Raw genomic sequence first — 16,034 nt, forward strand, 5'->3', positions numbered from 1 at the left:
CTGGTCTCAAACTCCTGACCTCAGGTGATCCGCCTGCCTCCACCTCCCAAAGTGCTGGGATTACAGGCGTGAGCCACTGCGTCCGACCACCGGATACAAGATTAATGTACACAAATCAGTAGCTCTTCTATACACCAAGAGCAACCAAGCAAAAAATGAAATCAAGAACTCAATGCATTTTACAATAGCTGCAAAAAATGAAATATAAAATATTTAGGAATATACCTAACAAAGGAGTTGAAAGACCTCTACAAGGAAAACTACAAAGCACTGCTGAAAGAAATCATAGATGACACAAACAAATGGAAACACATCCCGTGATCATGGATGGGTAGAATCAATATTATGAAAATGACCACACTGCCAAAAGCAATCTATAAATTCAATGCAACCCTCATCAAAATACCACCATCATTCTTCACCGAGTTAGAAAAAACAATTCTAAAATTCATATGGAACCAAAAAAGAACCCACATAGCCAAAGCAAGACTAAGCAAAAAGAACAAATCTGGAGGCATCACACTACCTGATTTCAAACTATACTATAAAGCCATAGTCACCAAAATAGCATGGCACTGGTATAAAAACAGGCACATAGACCAGTGGAACAGCATAGAGAACCCAGAAATAAACCCAAATACTTACAGCCAACTGATCTTCGACAAAGCAAACAAAAACATAAAGTGGGGAATGGACACCCTTTTCAACAAATGGTGCTGGGATAATTGGCTAGCCACATGTAGGGAATAAAACTAGATCGTCACCTCTCGCCTTATACAAAAATCAACTCAAGATGGATTAAGGACTTAAACCTAAGACCTGAAACTATAAAGATTCTAGAAGATAACACTGTAAAAACCCTTTTAGACTTTGGCTTGGGCAAAGATTTTATGACCAAGTACCCAAAAGCAAATATAATAAAAACAAAGATAAATAGCTGGGACTTTAATTAAACTAAAGAGCTTTTGGATAGCAAAAGGAACAGTCAGCAGAGTAAACAGACAATGCACAGAATGGGAGAAAATCTTCACAATCTATACATCTGACAAAGGACAATATCCAGAATCTACAACAAACTCAAATAGATCAGTAAGAAAAAAATCCCATCAAAAAGTGGGCTACGGACATGAATAGACAATTCTCAAAAGATATGCAAATGGCTAACAAACACATGAAAAAATGCTCAACATCACTAATCATCAGGGAAATGCAAATCAAAACCACAATGTGATACCACCTTACTCCTGCAAGAATGGCCATAATAAAAAAAATTAAAAAATAGTAGATGTTGGCGTGTATGCAGTGATCAAGGAACATTTCTGCACTGCTGGTGGGAATGTAAACTAGTACAGCTGCTATGGAAAACAGTGTGGAAAAGAAGTCATTATTCGAAAAAGATACTTGCACATGCATGTTTATAGCAGCATCATTCACAACTGCAAAATCGTGGAACCAACCCAAATTTGCAGTGACCTGGATGAGACTGGAGACTATTATTCTAAGTGAAGTAACTCAGGAATGGAAAACCAAAAATTGTATGTTCTCACTTATATGTGAGAGCTAAGCTATGAGGACGCAAAGGCATAAGAATGATAAAATGGACTTTGGGGACTTGGGGGGAAGAATGGGAGGGGGATGAGGGATAAAAGACTATAAATATGGTGCAGTGTATACTGCTCGGGTGATGGGTGCACCAATATCTCACAAATCACTAGTGTAAAGAACTTACTCATGTAACCAAATACCACCTGTACCTGAATAACTTACGGGAAAATAAAATTAAAAAATAAAAAGTAAACAAAACAAATCAAAACAAAAGTCTACAGAAGCCGAGGCATGGTGGCATACCTTTAGTCCCAGAACTTTGAGGGTGCCGAGGCGGGTGGATCACTTGAGGTCAGGAGTTTGAGACCAGCCTGGCCAACATGGTGAAACCCCATCTCTACAAAAAATACAAAAATTAGCTGGGCGTGATGGTGTGTGCCTGTGGTCTCAGCTACTTGGGAGGCTGAGGAACGAGAATTACTTAAACCAGGGAGGTGGAGGTTGCAGTGAGCTAAGACTGCACCACTGCACTCCAGTCCGGGCAACAGAGTGAGATTCTGTCTCAAAAACAAACAAACAAAAAACTCTACAGAATAAAAGCCTCCTGGCTGAACAAAAGCAAGTCCTGACTTTGGAGTACCAGAGGGTTGGGGATACATGATCAGGGTTGAAACCACTTTGCCCTTAGCCCAGGATTTGTAATTTTTTTCCGTATTTTTTTTAATCAGCTCATCCTTTCAGAACCCGGCTCAGAAAATCTGGGAAAGAAAGAAAAGAAAAAGTTTTAAACCCACCCATCTCTCCCTCTTAAAATAACTAAGGGCAAATTTTCTTTCCTCCAAATTTTTAAAATATAATTTTTCCTAATATACTTGTAAACTCAGTAAAAACAAAAACAAACAAAATTTTTAAAATCCCACAATTTTGCTTTCTGCTTTTACCACTTGAAATTATTTAGTGCTCACTTTCTCCATAATATCAGTTACCACCATTTTCAACAGCAGAAAAATAGTCCATTAAACTGATATACTACATAATTAGCCATTAAGGTAGACATTTAAATTATTTCCAATCTTTTGCTGCTCTAAATGAAAATGTCCACTGGAACATTATGAATATAGCTTTTCCTCTATTTTGGATTATTTCCTTAGAATCCAGTCCTGATTATGTAACTTTTAAAGAACATCAATCTAGAAGTAACCCAATAAAGACAATTCATCACAGATTACTATGTATTGACCAAAACATGTCAACTGAGAGGCAGAATAGTATGTATAAGCTTTGGAGTTACGAATTTGAACTCATCTCATTAGCCACTGGTCTCATCTCAAACAAGTAACTCTAGGATCCTTCAGTTCCACTGTCCTTTTATGGACCAGTGATACAGAACTAATTAAATGCTTTTAGGAATTAGAATGACTCCCTTAACTGTGGGTTCTCCTAATTTTAACTTTTAAAGTCTGGGATTCAGCAAAATCCAAGAAACTTTTTTTGAGCCCTACTATATGCCCTGGTTCTATGTGAGGGACAGGTAAAACACAGAGAAGACTTAGACCCTGCCTTCAAGTGTTAGCAGCCTTGGATGTGAAAAATACTACAAGAGAAGTAGATACAGGCAAAGAAGGGGTGACTTTCAGGGAAAACTTTAAAATGATGGAGTGATTTCCTACGGATAAAAAGTTCATTAAATAGAGAACAGGGGAGGGGGGCCTGCTCCAAGCAAAGGCATAGGAGAGTGAAATAACCATATCACACTGGGGAACTGCTAGGATTTCAGCCTTCATACATGTAAGGTGGAAAGAGAGGAAGAGCAGCAAGATGTAAAGAACAAGAGGGATCACATCACAGGGCTTAGATTTCATCTTCTAGGTCAGTATTTCCAAAGACCAGCATGAAAAATGATTTTAGGTGGCACAAGGACAAAAATATATGTATTTTAAAATATAACAAAATATATTCATATATTATAAAAGGATATAAGTAGAAAACCCACATGTGATTTCACCAATGTTATTACATAGGATTAAGTTAACTAAAGAAGTGGAGTCTTTAAAGAATCATGAAAGTAGTTGAATGATACAGCACCTTTTTCCTTTATGAGGAGACTTAAGGAGTTTTAAGCAAGGGAGTAATATGAACATAGGTTTTAGAAAGCTCCATCTGGTGTAATGAATGAATTAAAATGGTGAAATGCAATGGTAGGGAAACCAGTTAAAAGACTGTTGCAAAGGCCCAGGTCAGATACGGTCAGAATCTGAACTAGGTACTGAGTAATGAGAAGTAAAGTTTTAAGATACTTAGGACATTGGGACTGAGGGATGTGGGGAGTTACTGACTGGGAAACAGAAAGCAGAAGAGTCTTGAATGATTATCTAGAGCTATGGCTTTGAAAACTAGGGTGAATAGAATGAAAAGAAAGATTTTTCTTAGTGTGCACATGTGGATCAGGAGAGAGAAAACAGGAGTGGAACTATTTTAGTTTGGCATGGGTTGAGTTTGTTACTCCAGATGGACACTATAATAATGTAGAAATAGAAATAATAAAGCAAGGAGGTGAAAACTAAGAGATACCTGAAGTAAAGACAAAGCACAGATTATATATGAAGTAGAAATGTTCGGGACAACGATTATATTTTCTTGTCCTGAACACAGGAAAGGTCTTGCTTGACCTTTGGTTATACATTTATAAAGCAGTAAGACAGTGAAGTAAAAAGAGCTCCCCAGAGAACTTTGACTGGGGGAATGGGGTGGAGCCACAGAAGTTCACACCATTGGCAGAGGTGAGGAGCCCAGCCTCTTGAGTTCCTGTGTGGCAAAGTAGGAACAGGTCCCTCTTCCACTGCTGAGGTTTTTCTCTTTTTCCTTTTGCGCCCAATAAATTCCATTATTCTCACCCTTCTATGTGTCCATGAGTCTGATCTTTCCTGGTTGTGTGACAAGAACCCAATTTTTAGATGAATTGAGAAGAAAGTCCTACACCATCTTTGGCGCTCAAATGTGGGGCCTGAGGAAGTGAGGCAGGAAATTAAAGAAAGAAAAATAAAATTAAAAAAGAGAAAAACAAGCTTTCTATATGAGGCTGACTCATCCCAAAGGCAGTAACAGGCAAAGCCCGGACCTGGGTGAAGTCTCGATACCACTCTCAAAGAAGCCAGGGCTCAAAGGATGTGCTCTGGAGACTCTCCCAGCACTCTCTCAACAAAAGGATAAGAAAAAGTAAAGTTCCCCCTTGAATCCCATCCTCCTTCTGTATGATTGTACCTTGCTCCGCAAGTTTTATCAGTTTATAGATACTTGTTTTTTGTAACTAGTAACTTCCAGTATTGTTTTATCTAACCAGCACAGTGAAGGTTATAAGACATGCCTGAGTAGGCCTAGGCTGCGGCCGTCTGGGCACCATAGCGAAGGTTATGAGATAAGCACTTGCAAGGCTCTTTTGAGCAAGCCTAGAAAACAGCCACCTGGGCTGCATAAGCAAGGGTCATATATAATCCTGAATAATGCACCTGTCACAATTTGATTAACTGCCTTTGTTCTGCCTCTGTATCCTTGCTTTCACGCCACTATGCTTTGTGCCACTGTAAGCTTGTTTCAAGCTAGCCCACCCCTTTTTAGAAGTGTGTATAAAAGTCAAGTGCTCTCTTTGTTCTGGGCCTAGTTTTTGGATGTTAATGTGCTGGGTCTGAGTGCACTCAGTAAAGTTCTCCTGTTTCACCCCGTGGCCTCTCCAGTCCTCCTTCATTCCTGCAACAGAAGGGTGAGTCAAATGGGGACTCAAAACCTCTCACTTTCGTTTCTGAGCCTTTTGGTCTTATGGCATTCCTCTTCTTTTTGGGGTGACAGCAATGGCACCTATTTTTCCTTTTACAATACTGGAGGTGGTCCACAACCACCCCAATGGTCACGGGTGCACTCACAAGACAGTTGGGTGGGTAGCTCCCTGTCCCCACTTCTTTACTGGCTGGGGTACATGGCAGTGTCTGCAGCATGTGTGTGTGGTGTCCAATGGCCACACAGGGCAGGAATGAGCCATAGCCACTGACCAGGCCCCAAGGCGCCAGCAAGGTTGGTTGGTGTTCCTCACCAGGTGCCTACAGAGTCTCCCCCTCCCCCCTCCAGGGAGTCTAGCTCTGTTCCACAGCAATTAAGCTCCTCTCTCTGGTGGAGGAACCATTTGCATAAGAGGATCTTCCCCCAGGCATCCTTATCTCCTCTCCACTCCATCAGCAGTATACTTTTATTTTTTTATTTTTTATTTTTTTTGAGACAGAGTCTCGCTATGTCGCCCAGGCTGGAGTGCAGTGGCCGGATCTCAGTTCACTGCAAGCTCGGCCTCCCGGGTTTACGCCATTCTCCTGCCTCAGCCTCCCGAGTAGCTGGGACTACAGGCGCCCGCCACCTCGCCCGGCTAGTTTTTTGTATTTTTTAGTAGAGACGGGGTTTCACCGGGTTAGCCAGGATGGTCTCGATCTGCTGACCTCGTGATCCGCCCGTCTTGGCCTCCCAAAGTGCTGGGATTACAGGCTTGAGCCACCGCGCCCGGCCAGCAGTATACTTTTAAAGGAGGTTTTCCTTTTCCTTTTGGAAGACATTTTGCTCTGTTGAGAATGATGAGGATTATTGTTTATATTTTCTGAGTTTTGTGAGAAAGGATTTGTGAGGTTAGTCTTAAGCTGTAACCAATCTGTGTATTTTGCATGTCTTTCTGTATGGTCCATAGCAAACTTTGCTGCAGGCCTCCATCTTGTTTTACATCCTTGGGGGCGTGGCCTGTAACCCCATGGCATGGCTTTGTTTAGCCTGGTGAGGCCCAGATTCATCCTGGCTTAGGAAATGAGTCCTTTCTGGTTTGGTATCTGTATGCCCTTTTGCTATCTGTCAGTTCCCCTACCCTCTACCAACCACCTTGGATTTTCCTTTCTCTGAGCCTTTAAGTAAAGTTTGAAAGCCAGAAATATTGGCCGCTTGGTGGAGCTAAAGTTAGATAATAAGGGAGTTAAAATAATTTTCTTAAGGAGTGCTCAGCTTAATTAAAAGTGGATATCTAAGTTGTAATTATCTTTATAAGGCCTTTATGTTTTCCTTTTCTTGGACCTTGTTTTGCTGGAAAAAGTGTTTCTTTTCAGTCGACTGAGTTATTTTTCTCCATTTTGCCTTGCCACTTTTAATGCCCGCACAAGAGGGTGGACCTCTGTTTTCCTCATGGAACCCCAGGAATTAAAAGCAGATAGATCCCTCTCCCTGTGATGAAGGATCTTATGGCAACTGGGTTTTCTTCTGCCTGTCTGTGTAGTTACATATGTGTTGTGTGTGATGTCTACAAAAAGTGCTCTAATTAATTGACCTAAAGGAAGATAAGTGCTTGGATCGACTATTTTTTTTAAAGGGAAGATAAAAGCTGTGGTACCTTTTAGTTTATGTGACTTTAATCTTTGAAAAATAAAAACAGCCTCACAGATTATTGGTAAAATGTAGATGTTGTCAAAATATAAATAGATGGACTAAATTATGCAGTTCAGTTACTAAGTTTGCTTAAAAAAGCAGTTACAAACTGCTTTTTGGTTTTTAAGAACTGTACAACTTTGAAAGGCCTGGGGACATATAAAACTAACCACGCCCTTAATTATACTGGAAGGAGTCAAACCTTAGCTGCACCTAGCACATAATTAAAACAACTTACCAGGTTTTACATTAAAGTTAAAAATTGCTAGGAGTTACCCGCATGACATATAATTCAGACTACTTGAATTGTTTTAGGTAAGATAAAGCTGGCCAGGAGCAGTGACTCATGCCTGTAATCCTAGCACTTAGGTCAGGAGTTCAAGATCAGCCTGGATAACATGGTGAAAACCTGTCTCTACTAAAAATACAAAAATTAGCCAGGCGTGGTGGCATGCACCTGTAATCCCAGCTACTTGGAGGCTGAGGCAGGAGAATCACTTGAACCCAGGAGGTGGAGGCTGCAGTGAGCCAAGATTGCACTACTGCAGATAAGGCTAAAAGTTCAAACAAGTGGTAAAAAGATTGTAAGAATCTTGCAAAATTAATCTTATATTCAGTATGAAAATACTGACTAAATTCAAAAAGGTATTATATGATTTTTCTGTAAATTGAGCATTGAAACAAAAGCACAACAAGGTACTCTTTTTTTCTGAGATGGAGTCTCACTCTGTCACCCAGGCTGGAGTGCAGTGGTGCCATCTTGGCTCACTGCAACCTCTGCCTCCTGGGTTCAAGAGATTTTTTGTGCCTCAGCCTCCTGAGTAGTTGGGACTACAGGCATGCGCCATCACATCTGGCTAGTTTTTGAATTTTAGTAAAGATGGGGTTTTATCATGTTGACCAGGCTAGTCTTAAACTCCTGACCTCAGGTGATTCACCTGCCTCAGCCTCCCAAAGTGCTGGGATTATAGGCATGAGCCACTGTCCTAAACTCAATTTCAAGCTTCAGGTCAAAGCCCTAGGAAAGAAAACTGGATCTAAGGGATCCAGAGGCAGACGATAACAGAAGTTAAATTGCACAGTGCAGGTGAGCATGGCTAATTCCTGCTGATTAAGCCAAGCCTCCTGTTTTATGGATAAAGGTTGTGCTAATATCCATGGCATAAATGAGGTTTAGAGAACTCCCAGGTTACTGACAGTAGCGGGGATAGAGGCATAGATGAGAGCGGATAATTCCTATTCTCCAGCACCTCCCTGCTTCATGGGTACAAGCTGCTTTGGCACCCGTGGGTGTCACCCTGTCATGGTTGCCTGGACTTGGGGATACAAGGACGGAGGAAAGAAAGAGGAACACCTCACTCTCCCTCCCTCACATACCCCAGGTATTTGCTAGGAAGAGACACTTGATCCCCTCTTTCTAGATGAGTAGCCATCCATCTTCAGTTTGTACCCCTTTCGAATGCATCCTGAACCCCTGGGATTCCTTTGAAAAAAGAGAACCTCTTTTTCCTTTCTCCTCCTCTGTCCTCTCTTCACTGATACGTTAATTGTATCTCTGTACTTACTACAGGACACTCCCCTCAGATGCATCCTCCAAACTGGGAAGAGTTAATTTCCCAAACCTTAAACTGGTTGGCACAGGATTCGGCTCAGGGAAAGGAAACCCAGAAGCCTGACATGCTGGCAAAAGGGCTTTTTTTTTGTTTTTTTTTTTTGTACTAGTGGGGCTTTTGGCCTCCCTTTCCCTGTACAAACTGGTAAAAGGCCTTGGGATTTCTGAGCTGTCCTTACCTCGGCCCTGTTTCGTTTTGATACACGTCTTCTAATAACCCAGTTTGTCTCTTCTTGCCTTCAGGCCATCAAACTCCAAACAGTCATGCAACAAGAGCCTTGGACAAGGGACCCCTTTGCCAAGGACCCTCAGATAGGCCTCTGAGGGAGCTCTGACTGCCTTTTCTCCAAAACAGCACCCCCTGTCAGCAGGAAGCAGTTAAGATAAGTCCTCATCCTTATCCTTATCCTAATGGCAGTTAAATGTATTTCTTTAGAGGGGGAATGAGACAACCAAGTATAAAGGTGTCCCCGGAGAATCTCTAACCGGCCTGCACACCAGGAGAACAGGGTGGAGCCATGGAAGTTCGTGCTGTTTGCAGAAGGAAGGCGCCTCACCTCGTGAGTTCCGGTGGTGGGGCAGGAGCCAGGTAACAGGCTTCCCTCTCACTCTGCTGAAAGTTTTTCTCCTTTTCCTTTTTCACCCAGTAAATTCCGGTTTTCTCACCTTACTATGTGTCCATGAGCCTAATCTTTCCTAGTCATGTGACAAGAACTCGGTTTTTAGTTGAACTGAGAAGAAAGTCCTACAACAGTAGGGCTTGTTAAGAAAAGTTATGACTCTTTAAATGTGTCTTCTTTTTTGAGAGTAAGTTACTGAACCGAAAGAAGCATGATTTATAAAGCCTGTAAATACTAATGCTTATTCTCAGCACAGATTACAAGGTACCAACATATAATTAAATAAATGAATTCATCTTTGTAAGATTGGCACATTTTTTCCCCAATGTGCAAGATGGTACAGGATTAGTGACTAATCTGTATTCATTATTCTTTAAAAGAAAGCTATAGTAGCTTAATAGAAACACTATACTCATCTAAATTACTATTTGGTCTTTCAGTTCTTATCAATACAGAGCTGTTCCCTCCTCTTTGTTCCCTTAGTATTTCATTATAGCACATAGTATACACTTATTTTAATTTTGCAATTTCATTCCTGCTAAATAAAATTTATAGGAGGCCATTGGTTTCGTCTGAGCTTCTACACCAGGCCCAACAGACCAAACCAAATGGAGTTACTCATGCTGAAGTTCCACACCTTTAAGTGGAAATTAAGTTGCTTATCTGATCTTTTGAGAAGGAGAATGAGAGAGACAATAGCCAAATACCCAAACAAGCCAGTTTTAGCTGGCATGATAAGGGTGTCTCCTCTGCTTTAACCTTTACAAGGAAATTAACTTTGAAACCACCAATCTGCTTTTTTGTTTCTGCTTTCTTTAGCCCCTTTGTGTCTCTAAAGCCAACCTCCTCTGCTCAGCGCATCAGAACGGTCATTCTATTTTATAGAAGGAAGTGTTGTTTGATTCTAGAGTTGCAAATAAAAGCCATGTAAGATCTTTAAACTAAATTTGTCATCTTATTTTTTGACAGTTCTGACCAACATGGACAAAGGGACTAGAGGGATTTTGCTGACAACTCTTAAAATCCCTTGAGGCGTGCAACAGAGACAATGCCCATGTCTTTTGAGGCTCCCCTGTCTTCTTCAGAGTCTGAGGCTTGTACATCCAAGGTCAGACTTTGCTTTTTTTTTTTTTTTTTGAGACGGAGTCTCACCCTGTCGCCCAGGCTGGAGTGCAATGGTGCAATATTGGCTCACTGCAACCTCGACCTCCCGGGTTCAAGAGATTCTCCTGCCTCAGCCTCCCGAGTAGTTGGGATTACAGGCGCACACCACCATGACGGCTAATTTTTTGTATCTTCAGTAGAAACAGGGTTTCACCATGTTGGCCAGGCTGGTCTTGAACTCCTGAGCTCATGATCCGCCTGCCTCGGCCTCCCAAAGTGCTGGGAATACAGGTGTGAGCCACTGTGCCTGGCCTAGACTTTGCTCTTTTTGCATAGATCCCCTTGATCATTTTGGTTTCCAATTCCAGGATTAGTTTGTGCTATGAGAGGACACATGAACTTGGGGTGGGTTCCAAGGGTTAGTTTGTGCTGTGTGACAGCATATGACCTTTTGGGGTTTGCAGTGGCTTGACAAAGTCAGTGGCAAGAGTGGAAGTCATGACAGAAACATAACTTGATCCCGTAGGGAGGTCTCAGGTGTCTGACTGGGTCAGACAGAAATGGGCAATAAATGGCAATTACTGCAGCGGGTGTGAACTCTGGCTTTCAGAAATTCACAGGGATTTTATGTTCTATTATCTTAATTTCTTTTTCTTGTGTGCTTAGGTAGGGAAAAATCATTGGCTGACTTGGTTAAGGGGATCTCAATGCCAAAGCCAGAATGTGATTGGTGGGCATGAGTCAGGCACTTGAGAGCATCAGAATGCTTGCCACCAAAAAACAGACTCTTGGGTTAGGATAAGCGGGTCATGGAAATGGGTCAGCTTCAAGAAAACTTCTGTGCAAGGAGGGAACATGTGAAAGCATTACATGACCCAATCCTGTGGCATTCCCCTTTTTTTTTGAGATAAAGTCTCAAGTCTGTTGCCCAGGCTGGAGTGCAGTGGTGTGATCACAGCTCACTGCAGCCTCAACCTCCTAGGCTCAAGAGATCCTCCTACCTCAGCCTCCCAAGTAGCTGGGACCACAGACATGTGCCACCATGTCCAGCTAATTTTTTGTAGAGATGGAATCTCCCCTTCTGTCTATAAAGCCAATCTCCTCTGCTCAGCTTATTGGAACATTCTATTTTATAGAATGAGGAGTTGCTTGATTCTACAATTGCAAATAAAAGCCAATTAAGATCTTCAAAGTAAATGTGTTATAATTTTGTCTTTTCACACCCTATTCTCCTATACTAGATTGTGAGCTTCTTAAGAGAAAGGATTGTTTCTTACCTGTACATCATCAGTGGCCAATAATGCCTGGCACAGTGTTGGGGCTTAATCAGTATTAATTGAATATATCAATAAAGCACAAAATAGGCATATATAAACAAGTAACATTTAATACTATTTTAGGCACTGCGTTAAAGTTTGCTTGCATTATGTCATTTAATCTTAAAACAACCTTTAAAGGTGAGGAAACTGGCTTAGGAGAGGGTATTAATGATTATCTGACATCCAGAAGCCTCCTACTCACTCCAGTGTTGGCTGCTTTGCTTCTCAGAAATAAGACGAGTCAGAGACAATCAGGATTAAACCATTGGAAGAGATGGTGCTCTTCTTCTGAGGTCTGTAATGGTTATAAGCCAGACTGCCTAAGTTCAGAGGCCAGCTCTGTCGCGTATTTTGTGTGTGCCCCTGCTGAACCTTTATTAATATCAGTCGTAGCAGTAGTGGTCCTTTCCCTGCTGAATTGAACAGATCCCAGCATACTGCACTCTGCTTCAAAACTGAGTCGCGTATATAGATTTCAAAACATCATATTGTACATGTTAAACATACAATTTTATGTCAATTAAAAACAAATTAGGAAAAAAAAAAACCAGGCAGAGGGCAGTGACTCGCCTGTAATCCCAGTGCTTTGTGGGGTTCAGGTGGGAGGACCGCTTGAGCCCAGGAGTTCAAGGTTACAGTAATCGCCACTGCACTCTAGCCTGGGCGACAGAGCTAGATAGACCCTCTTTTTTATTGAGACGGAGTCTCACTAATGGCGCGATCTCGGCTCGCCACAGCCTCCGCCTCCCGGGTTCAAGGGATTCTCCTGCCTCAGCCTCCCAAGTAGCTGGGATTACAGGCATGCGCCACCACGCCCAGCTAATTCGGTAATTTTAGTAGAGAGAGGGGATTTCGCCATGTTGGTCAAGCTGCTCTCGAACTTCCGACCTCAAATGATCCGCCCGCCTCGGCCTCCCAAAGTGTTGGGATTACAGGCGTGAGTCACCGCGCCCTGCCGACCCTGTCTCTTAAAAAAAAAAAAAAAAAAAAAAAAAAAAACGGGGTCATCTTTCCATCCGTTTTCTAACGGTTTGAATCTCAGGACTAAGTATTCCTAGGCCCCTGTTGCTTACGCTGCCGTGTGGTGCCCAAGGGAGCTTTTATTCTGAGATTGGCTGGTTGGGGTATGGAGAAACAATCAAAGGCTCTGTTGCCGCAGGCGTGTTTCTGACTGTGAGTCCTGCTCCCGCCCCATGCCCAAGGGTGCCCAGACTCACCAGCGCGGGACGCGGCTCCCTACCCGGCAGGCGCCGGCCTCCCGGCGGCCCGCGCAGGGCCCCGAGCGTGCGGAGGCGCGCGGCGCAGCTCCTCAGCATGGCTCCCGGCCGCGCGGGCGCGCTTGCTCTAGCCCCGGACGGCGCACACTACCTCTGCCACACGACCGCTCGTCCGAGTTAACCCCTGGGGTGGACGCAGGGCGGAGCTTGGCGAAGAGGCGGTGCGCACTACAGGCGGCGGGCTGGCAGGGGTGTGAGGCTGGCGGAGTCCGGGGAGGGCATCGCTGTGTCTATCTTTTAGTTCCGGTCTTTTCTTTCCGAAGACTTCCCGCTGCGGCCAAGCGTCGGACCACTGCTGGGGCTTGTTAAAGGCAAGGGAAGCGCGGCCGGAGCGGATCCGGATTACCGCCTTGGGCCCCTCAGCCCCGGAACCCGCGCGCCAACTGGAGGCTCTGCAGTCATCCTTCCCGCGTGACCCAGGGCGAACGCAGTGCTCCGTGTCCCCAAGTAGTTATCCCTCCCGCGGGACTGAATTCCCTGGGGCGGGTGGGAGCGCACGCTAGAAGTGGTATGAATAAAGTGTTTTATTGAAGGTCGTGGACAAGTCTCTGGGACAGGGTGGATAGTGCTGGTTTATATAAGGCAGTCTGGGCACAAAGAGCATTTATACGATTGAAAAGCTGCTTTCCCTGCCAATAGCCCCATACCCTCCCCAGGAGCTTGCGCCTTAGAAGACTCTTGTTATGTAAACTGACAGTTAAATTATATTACAAACGAAGGTAATGGATACTAAAAAGGTAATAGGTATTGTAACTATTTTACTGTTATCAATGCTTTTGAGGTTATTTACCTCTCTTGTATTCGTATGGTGGGAATACTAGGCGCATACCTTCGGAACTTCGAATTCAGTAACCTCCCTGGGACTTTGAAATCGGACTGGGTTGGAGTATTCCCATTACTCAGATACTGCAAATCCGGGCCATCCTACCCCTTTAAGTGCTTACCAGTATGCCATAGCCCTAGTCCATCCGAAGGTGAAGACTCTAATGGTTTTGTTTTGTTTTGTTTTGTTTTTTGAGACAGTCTCGCAGAGATATCGCTATTGCCCTTCAGCCTGGGCAACATACGGATGCCCCATCTCAAAAAAGCAATAAATTAAAAAGAAAACTCCAACGACCTGAATGCATTAGATATTTTGTGTTGATTCCTTTCCCATGAACAATTCCAGCAGTTTGTCTAGATATATTCCACCTAGATATATTTTAAGCCTACACTATTAACCGGGGGAAGGTGTAACATTCTGAGACAAAGGGTATTGGAGAGAGAAGGCAATGCAGTTAGGAGGGGCCCTTGGAATCCCAGAGCTACGGAACCGAAGACCAGGCATAAATGATGGATATTGAGATTCTGTAATTCTAAGAGGTTGCATTCTGATATCTCCTAACCTCCCCCCCCACCACATTCCCTTTATCTCAGTTGTCTTCCTTTTGAATATATTAATAGTATTGCAGTTTCCTGGTGGCAGGGATGGGGTCAGATTGCCTTATTAATTGTAACAATGCGCACATAGTGCTTGAATACTTATTTAGCAGCAAGAATCCAAAGTATCTTTGGTGTCCGTTGTCTTCCCATGTTGTGCATGCAGATGGAGGCACAAGTATAACGTAAACCTCTAAAATTGAGATGACTACTGTTAATTAATAGAAAAGTTTATTCAGGTAACTTAAAATTGCATCTATTTACAACTTACAGTATAGTCAAGTCAATCAAAACCTATAGACTTCAACCCTACTAAGATTGTCTATATGATTAATGTACCAATAGCTCACCTAATAGCTTCCTTTTTTTTTTTTTTTTTTTTTTGAGACAGAGTCTCGCTTAGTCGCCCAATTGAGTGCAGCTGGCGCGATCTCGGCTCACTGCAAGCTCCGCCTCCCGGGTTCACGCCATTCTCCTGCCTCAGCCTCCCGAGTAATAGCTCACCTAATAGCTTCGGCCTCCCCTTTTGTTTTTTTTTTTTTTGAGACGGAGTCTCGCTCTGTTGCCCAGGCTGGAAGTGCAGTGGCACGATCTTGGCTTACTGCAACCTCTGCCTCCAGGGTTCAAGCGATTCTCCCTGCCTCAACCTCCCGAGTAGGTGGGATTACAGGTGCGTGCCACCACATCTGGCTAATTTTTATATTTTGGGTAGAGATGGGTTTTCACCATGTTGGCCAGGCTGGTCTCGAACTCCTGACCTCAAGTAATCCACCCACCTCCCAAAGTACTGGGGTTACCAACATGAGCCACTGCACTTGGCACCCATCAGTTTCTTAAAAGACCTTAGACTTAGGGCAATTATAGGTCAGTTACACTGAGTTTAAACTTCGTTAAATTTTAACTCTAAATTTTTCAAGTAGAGGCAGTGCATTTAGCTAAGTCATCCACACTCTTGCAAGGCTTACTCTGGGATATTCGTGTTGACAGCACATATAAAATGTCTGGTCAGATTTGGAAGAGGAAGGGCAGGTTACAGTCTAGAAATAGGATTGATAAGCTATGGAAGTGGAGGAGTTTGAAGCTTGTATGGTTTAGACGAACAAATGTTCAATCTTGATAGAACTATGCTTTGAATAAGCCAATGATACAAAACTTAATAGTCTTCTCACCATTCTTTAATTTTGTAGACAGCTTTATTGAGGTATAGTTAACATGGGATGGGCACGGTGACTCATACCTATAATCCCAGCACTTTGGGAGGCTGAGGTGGGTGGATCACCTGAAGTCAGGAGTTTGAGACTAGCCGGGCCAACATGGTGAAACCCCGTCTCTACTAAAAATACAAAAATTAAGGCCGGGTGCAGTGGCTCACTCCTGTAATCCCAGCACTTTGGGAGGCCGAGGCGGACAGATCACGAGGCCAGAAGATCGAGACCATCCTGGCTAACATGGTGAAACCCTGTCTCTACAAAAAATACAAAAAATTAGCCAGGCGTGGTGGTGGGTACCTGTAATCCCAGCTACTCAGGAGGCTGAGGCAGGAGAATGGCGTGAACCTGAGAGGTGGAGCTTGCAGTGAGTCGAGATCGCGCCACTGCACTCCAGTCTGGGTGACAGATGGAGACTCTGTCTCAAAAAAAAAAAAAAAAAAAAAAATAGGCTTGGTGGCACATGCCTGTAATCCCAGCTACTTGGG

General features: G+C 43.3%; 1 protein-coding gene across 4 annotated transcripts in view; it reads right to left on the minus strand.

Annotated features, from left to right (window-relative positions):
• The window catches only part of THEM4 (thioesterase superfamily member 4), a 53,110-nt gene extending 39,741 nt beyond the window's left edge, over window positions 1-13,369 (minus strand). For 3 of the 4 annotated variants that reach the window (XM_050755268.1, XM_050755267.1, XM_050755276.1), the window contains exon 1: window positions 12,860-13,369. In XM_050755268.1, the coding sequence (XP_050611225.1) occupies window positions 12,860-12,958 (99 nt within the window). In that variant the 5' untranslated portion in view covers window positions 12,959-13,369. Of the gene's footprint in view, window positions 1-8,778; window positions 9,605-12,859 lie in introns of those variants that run through there. The other variant, XM_050755287.1, reaches the window with a different exon arrangement.
• Between the last annotated feature and the right edge of the window lie 2,665 nt (window positions 13,370-16,034).

The sequence above is a fragment of the Macaca thibetana genome, chromosome 1 (assembly GCF_024542745.1).
Source record: "Macaca thibetana thibetana isolate TM-01 chromosome 1, ASM2454274v1, whole genome shotgun sequence".
NCBI classification, from domain to species: Eukaryota; Metazoa; Chordata; class Mammalia; order Primates; family Cercopithecidae; genus Macaca; species Macaca thibetana.